Here is a 15122-nt window from a genome sequence, read left to right on the forward strand (position 1 = left end):
TGTGGGAGAAGAGGCTGGACTCTGCCCTTCTGAGCTGGGAATTTCTGGTTAAAGGTTTATAGTGCCTGAATATTTGAACTTTATCTTACTGAAATTGGTACACCTTGTTTGCTGTAGCATAGACTAGATCCAGGCCTGCTGAATCTAGCTTTGTTTATATGCTTGTTGTTTGTTTGCTTGTTATTTCCTGGAACGCTAATTCCACCTAATATGCGGATTCTCAGCACTTCTGTGGATCACTAGTGATATCTGCATTGCTTACTGTACTTATTTCCTTGTTTCACTTGAAAGAAAGTTACTGTTTGTCGTTTTGCATTTAAGTTACCTGTAACACATTGCACTTAAGTTACCTGGCACTTGCTCACTAAAGCAATTATATAAGTCAGCACTAAAAATTAAAAGCACTACACCCTCACTCCCCACTGGCCCTTGTTTTCAATTATAAAGGAATTCACAATATTATTCTAGCATGTCCAAAGGTCAGTTGTCAATCTCCTCTCTGGTCCAGCTGGTGAATCTGGGAATCTTGAGGCAATGTTACAACTGCCTCATGTACACAGACAACCCTCTCCTCCTCCCAACAAATTCCAACACATGTGAGAGATGCAACCATATAGCCAAACTGGAGGCTAAGCTCTCTCAACTCAGTACTGGCATAACCAGTCAGGAGGAGAAGGAAACCACACTCACTACAATTCCAGTCTCACATAGACCTACCACGACAGCAAACCAAACACATAATCACACAAAAACATATACTCCGAGGCTCTAAATAAAGATCTGCCTAAGCAGCAGAGACCTCCAAAGCAGACACCCAAGCAACCGCTACCCCAAAACAAAACACGTGCAACACATATCTCACAAAGCCAGTGTGCCGAACAGTCACAGCCCTTAAGACTAAACAACACACCTGATACACTTGTAATAGGTGACTCTATCGTCAGGCACACTGACGTCCCGCTCACCAGGCTGAACAAGGAGAGGATCACGGTGTGCAGCCTGTACAAATATGACTCAGTCATTGTCCATGCTGGTGTGAATGACCTGAGACATACCTCCCTGGACTACATGAAAAGAGACATAGAGGAGCTCTCTGAGCATGTAGCCCAGGCCGGTATGACCCTGACCTTGAGTAGCATCTTACCCTCACCAAGAATGATGCCACAATATGAAGACAAGATGATCAATTTCAACAATTGGCTTAAGTACTGGTGTCATTCAAAGGGGATCCAATGCCTGTCAGCTTGGGATGATATGCTTGACAAGCCACGATGCTTCGCTAGGGACGGCTTGCACCTGTCACCCCTGGGCTTTCGGATATTGGCAAAGGCTCTTGCTACCCCCATAGTGCCTTTTTAGGCAAGGCTCAAAAGACAAACCCACCTCCATAGGTATCACAAGGGATAAGAAACTAAGAGTAATGCTACTCAACGCCAGAAGTCTAAACCTCAAGATGCACGACTTTTCGAAACTCTCCTTAGCATGGAGATCATCGATATCTGTGCAGTAACAGAAACCTGGTTCAGGGCTCCCGAGAGCACCCCAGCACTACCAGGTTATACCTCATACCATGCTTTTCGGCCCCAAAACTTGGACTGAACCACAAAAGGAGGGGGAGTATTGATATTCATTAAAGATACCCACACCTCCAGGTTGGTGGCAAAGCACGAAGCATCAGAGACTATCCATGTGCAACTAACAGTGGGTAAAACTTCCTCCCAGTTTATAGCCTGCCACAGACCACCCTTCCAAACCAAGGAACCCCACTCGGCCTTCCTGAGAACACTGGAAAATATGAAGGTCTCTCCAAACACCATTATATTGGGCGACTTCAACTACCCAAACATAGACTGGGAGCATGACTCTAGCTCCAACACCCTAGCCCAAAGGTTCCTAGAATTTATAAACTCAAATGCTATGGAACAACTTGTTACCACTCCCACAAGAGGGGAAAACATACTGGACCTGATCATCACCAACATGGGGACTCTATGCTCCAGACCAGAAGTGTATCCCTCACTGGTAAGATCAGACCATAAACTAATCTCACTGGATATTCACATCCCGACCCCAGCCCCTGCCCAGAAAACCACAGTGAAAAACTTCTCTAAAGCAAATTTCACACTCCTCAAAACCGAGGTGGAATCTTTCAAAGCCCCCAGGCCTGTGGAAAATACGGCCCAGACCGCAGAATCCTTTATAAACACATTCTATGAACACCTTCAGGAATGCATGGATCATGCGATCCCAAATAAAACCAAGACCCAATCCTCCAAAGGCAGACGTCCAGTCTGGTGGACCCCAGCCATAAACAAACTATACAATAGAAGGAAGAAGCTACTAAATGATAGAGCAAAATCCCAAAAAGGGAAGACATCACTGATCAGTATTAGCAAAAAACTACGGGCACTCATAAAATTGTCTAAGGCCAGCTTCGAGAGAAAAATTGCACATGACACTAAGGATAATCACAAGGCTTTCTTTAGTTATGTTAGGAACCTGGGTGGGAATTCCCAGATATGCTCAGAATTAGTCCAAAATGACAAAAAATACACTGAATCCACAGACATTGCCAACAACCTAGCTGACAGGTTCAGCGCAAACTTCTCCCCCCCCTCCCCACCAAAAGGGCAAATATCTATCCCAGCAGAGTGCTGCCCCTCTGACATCTCAGATGCTCAGGTAAGAGCCGCCCTCTCCAAAGCAAAAAACACAGCATCAATGGGACCAGACGGTGTCCAGGGCTGCATCCTACATGAACTCCAAGAAGAGCTAAACCCAAACATAAAACTACTGTTCAATCTCAGCCTTACTACAGGATATGTGCCCAAAGAGTGGCGTACAGCAACAGTGGTCCCTCTCCATAAAGGTGGTGCCTCAACGGATCCTGGAAACTATTGCCCCATAAGCCTGACTAGCTTGGTCTGCAAAGCTATGGAAAGGATCATCATGGACCTCATAAATAAAGATATTGGGGACCTACAGACACTGGATCCTACCCAGTTCGGCTTTGTTAAGGGCAGATCCTGCCTCTTAAACCTGGTTGATTTCTTTGAAACAGTCACCAAGGCCATTGACGAGGGGAAGGTGGTCCACACAGCCTACCTGGACCCCACAAAAGCATTCAATACAATACCCCACTCGGGCATTATAGATAAGCTCACCAGCTTAAATATAAACCCCTATGTCACTAGATGGATTGCAAACTGGCTCAAGGACAGAACCCACATGGTTAGAATTGCTGGAGCCATGTCAGACTCCAAACCAGTTACAAGTGGTGTCCCACAAGGCTCAGTCCTGGGACCTCTCTTGTTCGGTATATATTTCTCGGAGGTACAGGCCAACACGGAAGGACTGTGGCTGACCAAGTTCGCAGATGACTGCAAACTGGGTGCCATAATCGACTCTCCAGCCGACACAAGCATCCTCCAAAAGGGCCTCATAGAAACAGACAACTGGTGCCAGAGCCATGGCCTCAAGCTAAATGCCAAAAGTGTATAGTCATCCCCTTTGGCAAAAACAAAGTGCCCACAAATTACCACATAGGTGGTAATCCATTAAGCACAGAAGAAGTAATTAGGGACCTGGGGACCCAAGTTGATAGCAATCTCTCATTTGACAACCACGTGGCCAAAGTGGTTAGAAAAACATTTTATATAGCCCACCTAATCATGAAGGGATTCACATCTAGATCAGGGAGGTCATCGTGCCTCTTTACTCATCCCTCATCAGGCCCATAATTGAGTACAATGCCCTTTTGGGATGTACCTTACCAGACACCTGCAGCAACTGGAAAGACCCCAAAAGTACCTCACCAAGAGGATCAAAGGGCTCAAACAGATGCCATATGCTGCCCGGTTAAAGAAACTCCAGCTCTACTCAGTGGCATACCGCCTGCTCAGAGGCGATCTGTGCCTGATGTATAAAGCCATGTCCAACCTGGAATTAATGGACATGCTGCACCTCAGAAAATCCAAATCCCATTGAGCTACGTGCTCGAGAGACTTGAACCTCAGCACTGAAATAAATAGGACATGCTGGAGGGACAGATTCATAACCCAGAGGCTCCCTTCACTCTGGAATAAAATCCCAGTCCAGGTTAGGTAGAGTCCCTCATTGACTCTCTTCAAGAGGAATCTTGATGAGTGGATGGGAGATCGTAGGTTTACCCCGGGTATCACTTCTGTGTCACTGTTAGACAGAGGCACAGTATACTAACCTCAAAAAGGGCATAGCAAAATAAATTTAAAATGGGTGGCAAAAGCCAAACACATTCTGGCTAGGCTTATAAATGCCCTAGGGCAGATAGCCTAGTATGAACCTATGAACCTATGTGTTCTGTAGAAGTAACATTCTGGAGCTCAAGAGTTTCACTGCTGGAAAAGTTGATTACTGTGGAACTTGTGTTCCAGACTCTACTGGTCAAAGGGACTGTAGAGGCATTCCCAGTACTGGAATAAATAGAGAGGTTTTACTACCAAGCCTTCATAGTCCTAGAGGGGTAGGCAATCTCTGCTCTATTGTAGACCTCAATGACTTTAAGCAGTACATTTGTTTTTTGGATGGCCACCCTACAGAGGATCATACCCTTTCCCCCAGAAGGTACATGAGTCATGCTGCTGGGCATGATAGGGGACTTTTTTACATGACTATGTGGAGTTAACACAGTAAATACCTCTGGCATTGGTGATAGTCTGGGACATCTCAGCCTTTCAAATCTCGTGCATATGAACAACATGGTAAATTCTCAAGTACTGTCCTAGATCTTAAAAATTTGGAAGGCATGTCTACTCAACTTCTCCACGAAGATAAAGACTTAAGAGAATAAGCTCACTGCCAGCTGGGAAAACATGCCTCTTCCCCTTTTCTTCTCAATTCATCAGGACAAACATGAAGTAGTGGTGGGTGCATTATCTCTATTGTGGGATATAAAGTCCCTATATGTGTTCTTCCCATTCCCACTAAGTATAAACTTCACTGCAAACCTCTGGGAAGAAAGACCAAAACTAATTATCCTCACCCCTTTGGGGCCATGAAGGATGGGATAACATTTCAGACTGTGAAGTCCCTGAAGTTACCAAAAACTTTTCTACTTAAAGCAACAGATGTGCCACATGATTGGATCAGTAATTGCCTCCTCCTCAAACCATAGCTCCCGATACACCTAGACTTTCTGTGTGAAGCTTCAGAGTCAATTGAGGCTGCTAGGAAACCATACCAATTGATAGACCTGATCCTTCAAATGTAAACAGTTTTACATTTGGGCAGGGCTGTACCCAGTATTAGGCTATAAACTTGCTGATGATCTTTATATATCGTACACATCTCCATGATTCAGTTATTCAATGATCAAGGTGCATATTCCAGTTATTTATGTCTTTCTTGCCTTTGCTGATGTCAGGATTTATGGCCCAGTATTGACTGCTCAAGCAAATCCTTAAATTAGTGTTGTGTGAGTTCCGTCCTCTGGTCAGAGCAATCAACAATGGGATGATGCTCTGATCAGAGTTCATCCCATGAAATAATTGGTTGCCCAAGAGATTACTTCAAGAATATCTGTCTCAGTGACATATATGCCATGTCCATTTACTTCTCCAAACAATTGTCACAATCATAACTTGGAAAGTCAGGTTGCTTTTGGGAAGTCATTCCTTCAGAAATCAGCTATGTATATAAGGTCTGCATTTATGTAATAATTTGGTTCTTTCCATCGAGGTTATAAATGCTTGGGATTCACCCCAATCAAAGACCCATTAAAGGGGGTGCTTGATGTTTGATAATCAATATATTCTTACAGGACTGACCTTAGATGAAATGGAGCCTTAACCAAAATGCTGCATGAGGCCTACCCTGCTATCATTGTCCTTCCCTCTGCCCATATCCTCAATTGTCACCCACCCCTATTTTCTTATTTCCTGTGCTCCCTGCAGCATCCACATTACTTTTATGTGCTTTTCCTCACATTATTCTTAATTTTTCCCTGCATTCTTTCATCACACCCTAATTGGTGTAATACCTGTGGAGGAAATAAATGAATCATGTCAGGGGGCCTGGGTCTTGCTAGGCCCTCAAAAGCCATGGGATTCTAGATGCTCTTATGTGCATTTTACATTGTTTTCAGTTTTTTGATCAAATGATTGCTTGAACAAAAATCACAAGTAAAGAAAGAAATTCAGTCTTATTTAGGAAAAAACAGCTTGTGTCCAAGGCTTAAAGTTCAAAGCTAAAAAAATAGTAGTTCACAGTAAGCTGAGAAGACAAATGCTTATGCTAACATATAAATCATAACTGGATTAGTTCCTGACCTTCCCCAAAAATTAGGTCGCCTTCTGTGTGTCACTCTGGTGTTAGATTGGGTTGAAAGTGAAGGCACAAGTGGCTACAGTCATATATTTCAAGTGGCTGCTGTCATACATGTACAGCATGCCTCCTTACCATAGCTCTCAACCTCTTAGTGCAAGAAATCTAGAGTAAACCTAAAATAATGGTGAGACAAAGGCCAAAAATAGGGACAGATTTTGAAAATCACCCTTATAGAAATAGAAAGTTGTTAGAATAACATGATTTGTGTTAACATCAATTTTTTGAAGAATATGAAGTCTGAAAGTCAAATGTATGTCATTATATAGTGACTTCAGTCCTCAGTGATTTGCCAGAAAGCCACAAGTTTTATGATTATCAGGTATAAAATATGAAGCAAAAATCTAGACTGTTGAGAGGTATGCTTCTCAGACATAACCCCCAATAAACAACCACCTTCTGATGTCTTAGTTGGACAAAAGTAAAATAAATGGAGTAAAGTAACACTGAAATTTGTTGCTGTCTGATATGTATACTCAACCTTCCTCCTTACCCCTAGTCTGATCTTTGATTGTAAGAAGTGAAAAAAAATCTTCACTGTAATGTATTTCCACTTGTTGCTTCTAGACACTGTAGTGCCCCTAAACAACCTGTAGCAACCTTCTGTGCATACCTTTGACAGTAGCTGAAAGTTAAAGAAATAATCACCAAAATATCCCCAACCCCAACACAATCTATAGTGACATTCTGTGCATATCTCTGAGACATGTAAGGAAAGCTAAAGAAGTAATAACCATACTGTCCTCAGCTACCACCCAAGTGTTAGCAATTCTTTGTACACAGCTCTTAGCTTTCATTATAAAGAAAATTAAACAATGACGATGCTATCCCTAGTCTCCCACACAAGCTACAACAAACACTGATGCACACCTCTTAGCAGGGTTGGTTTTAGCCTTGGTGAGATTTAGAACAGAGGTTAAGACTAAGCTTGCGTCAAAATCCACTTATATACCATGGGGTGTAGGGGCCTCCAAGCCCACGAACATCTAAGGAGTGATATATTCAGTGATGCATTTTATGCCTTCTTTTTAAAAGAGTTATGCATGAGCCCACCTGTATTGGGTATGTCCAATAGATAAAAATCAATTATAGTATTTTTTTCACAGACTTACACCCCTGGCTATGACAAGCCAGGTCAGTCATTAGACACACTCACACACACACACACACACACACACACACACACACACACACACACACACACACACACACACACACACACACACACACACACATACACACACACACACACACACACACACACACACACACACACACACACACACACACACACACACACACACACACACACTCTGCTTGTTTACCTTCAGGTAAACTGGAGGCATACCAGTACACCTATGCCATGTCTTTGGGGGTGTTGGAGGAAACATAAGCACATGGATAAACCCACACAGAGGCAGTGGGGGCAGTCAGATTCTATTCAGAAAGAGCCACTGCCAAGAACTTGACCAGAGGCAAGAGATATGAAAAGGCAGTGATACTTGCTGTGCTATTATGCCAATGATCAGTTGCTTTCTCACAATCTTGTCCTTACCATCAATGGTAGCCACATATTGTGTCCGTTCTGATGTCTGTTTGTTGCTCTTAAGTATATTGCTCCCCCACATGCACACAAGTATAAAGCATAGCAATACTACTTTACTGCTTTTATACTGATGTCAGCAAATATAATAAATTGCATGGCACCAGTCTTGCTATACCAGATAAGTGACTTTTGTTAACAGTTAGCAAACAACAGTAGAGATAAGTCAACAGCCATGGTAATCTATTTTACATTTGTTTAATGCAAACATACACAGTAATCACACTAATGTATTCCAACTTACTTCTCACATATGCAGACTGGTACTAGAATGCCAGATTAGTGACTCTTTAACTGATCAAATGACAAGGGAATGAGTTACTTTAATCCACTGCCCCTACAAAGCAGTTGTAGCAACTTTAACTATGTACACTTATGTCATCTGATTATGATAAAAAATAATGACCATATAATGTACTTAAGTTTTATTCCACACAAACACTACAAAGTATTCCAAGCTGCTTGACATATTAGTCCTTCAAAGGTGAAGATTAGTCCTTCAAAGTCAAATAATGAGTAAACCATAACAGTCAGTCATTTTCCTCAACAGTAACCCAAAATTTATAGGTGCTTTGTTGTCTGCATTCATCTCAGATGTCCAACTCAAATAAATAAATAAATAAAAATAAGATCCACATAATTGCCCTGTAAATCCATCCAGCATAGTTCTCAACCTCTTAGCTGAAAAATGAGTGACAGACAAAAATGAGATAAATGCCCAGAGTTAGACTGAGATTTTAAATATTCCTCTTAAAAAGTTGCTAGAAAAATAAATTTTGCATTAGAATGCATTTTCTGAAGGATACCAAATCTGAATCTCAAATGTTCATCATTGTTTAATGAAAACAATTCTCAATGATTTGCCAGAAAACCACAAATTTTATGAGAAACATTTAAAATATGAGGCAAATTTAGGGACAGTTATGAGGTTGCCCATATCTGGGTGCCTGCAAGAATTTGAACAATAAAGCTTACCTCAGACTGTCATAGGCTGATGCTTTCAACAGTGACAGTACTTAATACTTATAGGCTTAGGGTATCTTGCTATCAGGTGAATCATGGGATAGTAAAAAACTGAAAATCTGCACAAATTGATTGCCACCTTCTAGATAGATACCACGCCTACAAACAGAGGTCCTGCAAGACATTTATTGGGTTGTTTGTTTGTTTGGTTTATTTATTTATTTTTAAAATGAAAACAATGCTTCTGTTGCCACTGTGTTTCTTTACTTTAAAAAAATAATTAAAATACATTGCAAAAAGGCACCCCTCACATAATGACACCCTAAATGGACATCTAGTTTGCCTATCTGTAAGGCTGGCCACACCTTCTAACTACATCTGTTGATATTCAAGAGGATGGTCTTTGATAGATTAAGAGCATCTTCCTTCCATTCCCTGGGAAAGATTTGCTGTTCTGTCAGCTGCAGCTGTTTGCGTTTTCGTTATGCTGGGTAAGTAAATATTTTTATATATTTTTTGTAATACTTTCACATCTGACCTTGCATTATTATTTCCTGATTTACAGGGAAGGGCTTGCTAGTGGCATGGGGTGAACTGAAGAGTTATTAGGATATATACATTTTAAAGAAAGCGTGTTACTTCATGGTTTATCAGTATACACATCCAGATCTTACTAATGCAGTATTTTACGGAATAAGATGAATTCTGATTGTTGAGGAGATGCCAAGCCAATTATTCATTTAGGAAGGTCTTTGCATATAGATAAAGATTTAACTGTTGGAAAATTTGGGTAGTATTTGATGACCTTTGCACAAAACTAATGTACTGCCTCACAAAGTTTAAATGCAAGAGTAATATTATTCTTTCTTAGAATACTGTATAGTTATCTTTCTTCATCTGATATCCGTCTCCATCACTGTCACCAGACATGAATGCATGTTTGCATTGTGTGTGGATGTTTAATTTGGCATATAAAAACTGTAAAGAGCAAGATCTTACAATTTTGTTACATGGTGTTATTTCTGCAGTAACTGGAAAGTATGCTGTTTGTTGCATAATGCCAATGTAAAAGTATTTGAGTATTACTTGTATGCACTTTTAAACAACCAATCACCAATTTATATTGATATATGTTTAATGTCATGAATAGGACTGGTAATAAAAAGATACTGTGAAAAATCTGCGGTAGCGTTGTCGCCTCACAGCAAGACGTTGTCGCGTTCGATTCTCAGCTAGAGTGTCTTCTGTGTGGAGGCATGCGTGAATGGGCGTGCCTTCATTGAAGGTTGTGCATCAGGGATGGTAACTCGGCACGTAAAAATCCACTACCAAACATTAACGGACCGGAGTTCCGCTGTGGTGACCCCTAACTAGGATAAGCCGAAAGAAACAACAACAATAAAAAGATATTGTGAAACTTCACAAAACATCCAAAGCTTCCTTCTGAAACAATGTGGCAATGGAAAGTTACAAGCATTTTAATTTAATCCATGCTGTTTTCATATGCTAGGAGAGAATATTCCTTGAAAATAATGCAGTATTCACAATAAGAAGTAAGCAGGCCTTTACCTGTTCTAATGAAGATCACATTGCTTAGTTGGTAATCCTTATGACTATAGTACACTTTGTCTAGAAAAAAATCCTGTAGTCATTTGTTTTTTTTCAAAGTGATGTTCATATTTCCAGTCTTCTAGTTTTTCAAACATAGCTTTCACTTTTTATTTTATTTCCACTGCAGATTTCTCTAGACCAGATGTGATACGATTGAAGAATGTGAGCCATGAAAGCACGGGTCAGTACCAGTGCACAGCATCCAATGATGCTGGGGAGGAAAACTGCCTTATTCATGTAACGTTGCAATGTAAGTGCACATAATATAATGAAATGAAAGAATGTATGAGTGATAGTCGGGGAGCAGCAATGGAATTAAAATCCTTTTACAATTTACTGAAAATAAATTGTATAATTTTATTAGAATATGTAGAAAGGTACATTTCTGTTTTTGAAATGGTGTTGCATACATTAGTAGTTATCCTTTGAAGAAGGTCAGATGACATTATTACTATGAATTAAGTAAATGCCACTGCATCACTGTAATCATGTTATGCTGCAAAACAGAAATCTGGAAGAGTGATTATAAAATAAGAGCAAATTGCTGTAAGAACATGTTGCTTTCTCCATTTTTTTCACCTGCACTCACAAAATACTCCTGTGTCCCCCATACCTCCAATTTTATTATCCTTACTAGACACTGTTACAGGACCTGAGAGACTAGTTCAGTAACATGATTAACATGACCAAAGTGTTGCAGTCTTCTCTTAGGTCATTCAGCAAACCTCAGAATACTAGGTGAGGTGCAGAGGACACAGCTCCCACAATGGGTGTGTGCTCAGCTGGGATGGCTTCCTGTAAAAGAAAATAGTTGAAGACATTATTTTATCTCATGATGAGGAGTAATGTGCAGATGTTGACACTTACAGATCACAGCATTATGCTCACTGGCATTTATTTACATTCCAGCAACACATTGTGATTTATCTGTATCAGCCCACTGTGTTGTGATTCAGTAGTGTCACTTTCACTTAACTGGCTTGTCCCCTTTTAAGGATGATGAAGTAAAAGGTACATTATTTCATGGGAATGGTTTAGTGCATCATTATTTTATGTTTTTTTTGTCAGTTACACAGACTAACATTTCTAGTCATTTTGGTGTTGCAAAGCAGTTCTGTTACACAGATTTCATACAAAGATAATGGCTAAGGTAGTCAGCAGAACTGTATAATAAAGTAATTGCTACACTAAAATTAATTGCTAGTGTGGCAGAGATGAATAAAGCATGGACTATGGCCCAGCTGTCCTGGGTTTGATTAGTGGCTCAGGGACAGAGAAAGCAGCAGTGAGGGATGGGTGTTACCATACTTGGTAGGATGGGCAGTTCTGGTGAAAGCTGGGGATGTCACTGTTAGGAGAGACTGTCCAAAGGAGGGAAGAGGATGGGGACTTAACTGAACTGTCACTGAGGCAGGGCAATATGTTGCACATCTCCATTGCTCACCTGCTCCACAAATGTAACCATTGGACCACAGGTGGGACTAGGATAGGCCATTAAAAAAGCCCAGGTAGAAGACAAACAGCACAGACCCCAAGGATGCCCTTAGGATCCTCATTGGCACCAGTTTAAAAATGTGGGCTTTGAACTGGAGGTGATTGGAGTACCATTAAACCTTGGGAAGGATGTGGGAAACTGGAGGAGATGTCAGATTGACAGAATGGGAGAAAAATAAATGAAATGTTAGTATCAATTTTTTACCCAAAAGACCATTAGGTCCTGCCTGAGCCCTGCAAGCACTACAGACATGTGTATAATCTTTCTGCTTGACTCTCTGGCTAAACAGAGAATCATACAGTAAAAGCCACATATAACATTGACTCAGACCCATTGGTGGGTCACCAATATGACTGAAACCATAAATCATCAACAATATCAACCTTGAAGATAAAAGTAAAATAGTTTTATAACACCAAAGGGCAGAAACACATAATCAGTGAACCCTGGTGCTCAAAAAGGCCTCATTTAGATGAAATACTCACTGGTTAGAATTTTATAACAGAGCATGTATTACCCTCCACATTAAAAAATGCAGTCTGACCCTTGCAGATTCCACAGATTTTATTTTACAGGGATCGGTGGTGAAGGGAAAATGCCAGATACCTGCAATTTCTACCTTTAAGTGCCATAATGGCACAGGAGTACAGGAATCAAGAGGTGGGTGGTGGAATCAGTAGACACCGGGGAGCCTGCAAATATGCCATAATAGCACACAAACTATTATGGGGATTGGGAGAGGGGTTGAACCAAGGAAGGCAGAGAGGTCAAGGATGGGTATGAAGAGTGTGGTGTGTTTGTTTGCATGTGTTTTGTGTACCTGTGTGTGAGATAGTGACTGTGGGTGGAATGATGATGCCTACATGAGTAACAGTGCACTACTGCAATAAGCAGAATAGTGATGGTCTGTACGTTGCAGTAATAACCACGATTCAGTAATGCGCAAATTAGCCAGTAATGAGGTCTTCCCTTGTCGCGGCTAACATGCCTTTGAATTATAAAATACCATATCATAAGTGCAGGGTGTTTTTAGTCTGTTTAATGAATTCCCTGGTTAGCCAGCATTCTGAATCTTTGCTTTTTTTATTACAAACTGTAACAGGTTGGGCTTATGTTATCTAAGAGCTTCTAATTATTATAAAGCTGGCACTTAATTTTAATCGGGTACTTATAATTTTTTTCTAAAAAAATATTAAGATTTAATTTCTGTGTCAAATGTTTTTATGGTTTACCTTAGTTTAGGATTATAAGTTTTATCATAATGAGTAACAAACATATGACAGTGTAGAAGTACATGTTAAGTACAAAACAGCATGTGCTGACATATTTGGCCTTGCAATTTACTAAACATTGAGTCTGTATGTAAGAGAAGTTATAGCTTAGATACCTAAACATGTATAGTGAATAAAAATATTAGGAAATTGGTTGGGCCCACAATTCACTTTTTTGATATACTCAGTTCTACTGTGCAAATCACAAGTAATTAGTTATAGGTGATTTCAAACATGTAACCTTATATACAAAAGTCACACTATCATTAGGTTTGCAAGATGGCAATAAGTTTTGGACATGAATTAGAATAGCTGCATAATGAACATCAGACTGCACATTATTTTCTCTAGCTACAAATCCTTGGTATTGAAACTTATGGTATTGTAAGCAGACACATACACAAATATTATGAATGCAGTTGTGGATAAAGAATTCCCTCTGAGACTTTGAAGTTAATAAAACTAGTGACTAAGCAAACGCGAGCATATGATATAATTTTTGAAAAAATAGCTGCACTAGTTTGTCATGTGATATAGGACCTGCGACTTTTACTACTTAAGTATGTGTTATAGAATTACTTTTTTTCAGTAATGATGGGATTTACACTACAAATATTCCTCCTTTTATGTATTTTAACTTTTAAAAGACATTTCTTAATGTCAGTGCTTATTCATAGGTTCATAAGTTAGTGCTTGTTGTGTGTGTGTGATGGATGTGATATTGCAATACAACAGAAGTGACATGACATAACCAAATACATTTTAATGTGAACACACAAAGGTTCAGGAGGGCCATTTGCTACACAGTTGTGCTTTGCAGTCATAAGACTTGTAAAATGTATAGATTATGTGTAAAAGGTAAGCTTTTTACAGGGCTGAGTTTTAGAACATTTATTTTCACACTTGGCATTGAAATGTTCTGGATTGAAAGGCTGATGTGTTCAACAGTACACGGGATGTAATCTAGCAAACAACAAACAAAGCTATGTCCAGATCAGTTTATGACCTCCTGTGGAATGCAGAGTTAGCAAAAACACACTTTTGTAGCTGAAGAATAACCATTTGTTAAGTCTCTGTCCTGATGGTTGCCGTTTTAATCATTATATTGCCCATGTAATTTGCTAGTTTACTGACAGTACATTGATATGCTGGCCTTTTTTTTCTGCAGTCAGACAAAACAACCCCCCTGTGAATGATGAAATGATACTGATAGCAGGGATTTAGGCAGTCTAGAAATAAGTCTGTTGTAGTTCATAGGTAGGTACTAGGCTATTGGCCCTAGGGCCTATATAAGCCTAGCCAAAAATGTACCCTGGCTTTCGCCACCCAAGAAAATTATTTTCCTGTGACCCTGTCAAGCAGAGCCACAGAAGTGATCCCTGGGGTGAATTTCCAATCATCAAGATTTTTCTTGAAGAGTGCTAATGAGGAGCTCTGTTTGACATAGATAGGTATTTTGTTCCAGAGTATGGGAAGTCTCTGGGACAGGAATCTATCCCTCCAGCATGTTCTGTTTATTGTGGTGACAAGGTTTAGGTCCCTAGAGTGTGTAGCTCAGAGGGATTGGGATTTCTTTAAGTGGAGCATGTCCAACAGCTCTGGGTTTGACATAGCTTTGTATGTTAGGCAGAGATCGCCTCTGAGTAGGCGATATGCGACGGAGTAAAGTTGGAGTTTTTTGAGACGGTCTGCGTAGGGCATTTGTTTGAGGCCAGTAATCCTATTTGTGAGGTATTTCTGTGGCCTTTCCAGTTGTTGTAGATGTCTTGTGAGGTACATACCAAAAGGGGCATTGTACTCTATAATGGGTCTAATGAGT

The 15122-nt window shown here is 40.3% G+C and overlaps 1 protein-coding gene across 1 annotated transcript in view; it reads left to right on the forward strand.

Annotated features, from left to right (window-relative positions):
* LOC122808512 (CXADR like membrane protein) overlaps positions 1-15122 on the forward strand; it is a 490245-nt gene that overhangs the window by 309578 nt on the left and 165545 nt on the right. Inside the window, exon 5 of the mRNA XM_044079467.1 lies at positions 10665-10787. Coding sequence (XP_043935402.1) covers positions 10665-10787 — 123 coding nt within the window. The remainder of the gene's footprint in view (positions 1-10664; positions 10788-15122) is intronic.

This window comes from Protopterus annectens, chromosome 8.part0 (assembly GCF_019279795.1).
Source record: "Protopterus annectens isolate FY-2018-M chromosome 8.part0, PAN1.0, whole genome shotgun sequence".
NCBI lineage: Eukaryota > Metazoa > Chordata > Ceratodontiformes > Protopteridae > Protopterus > Protopterus annectens.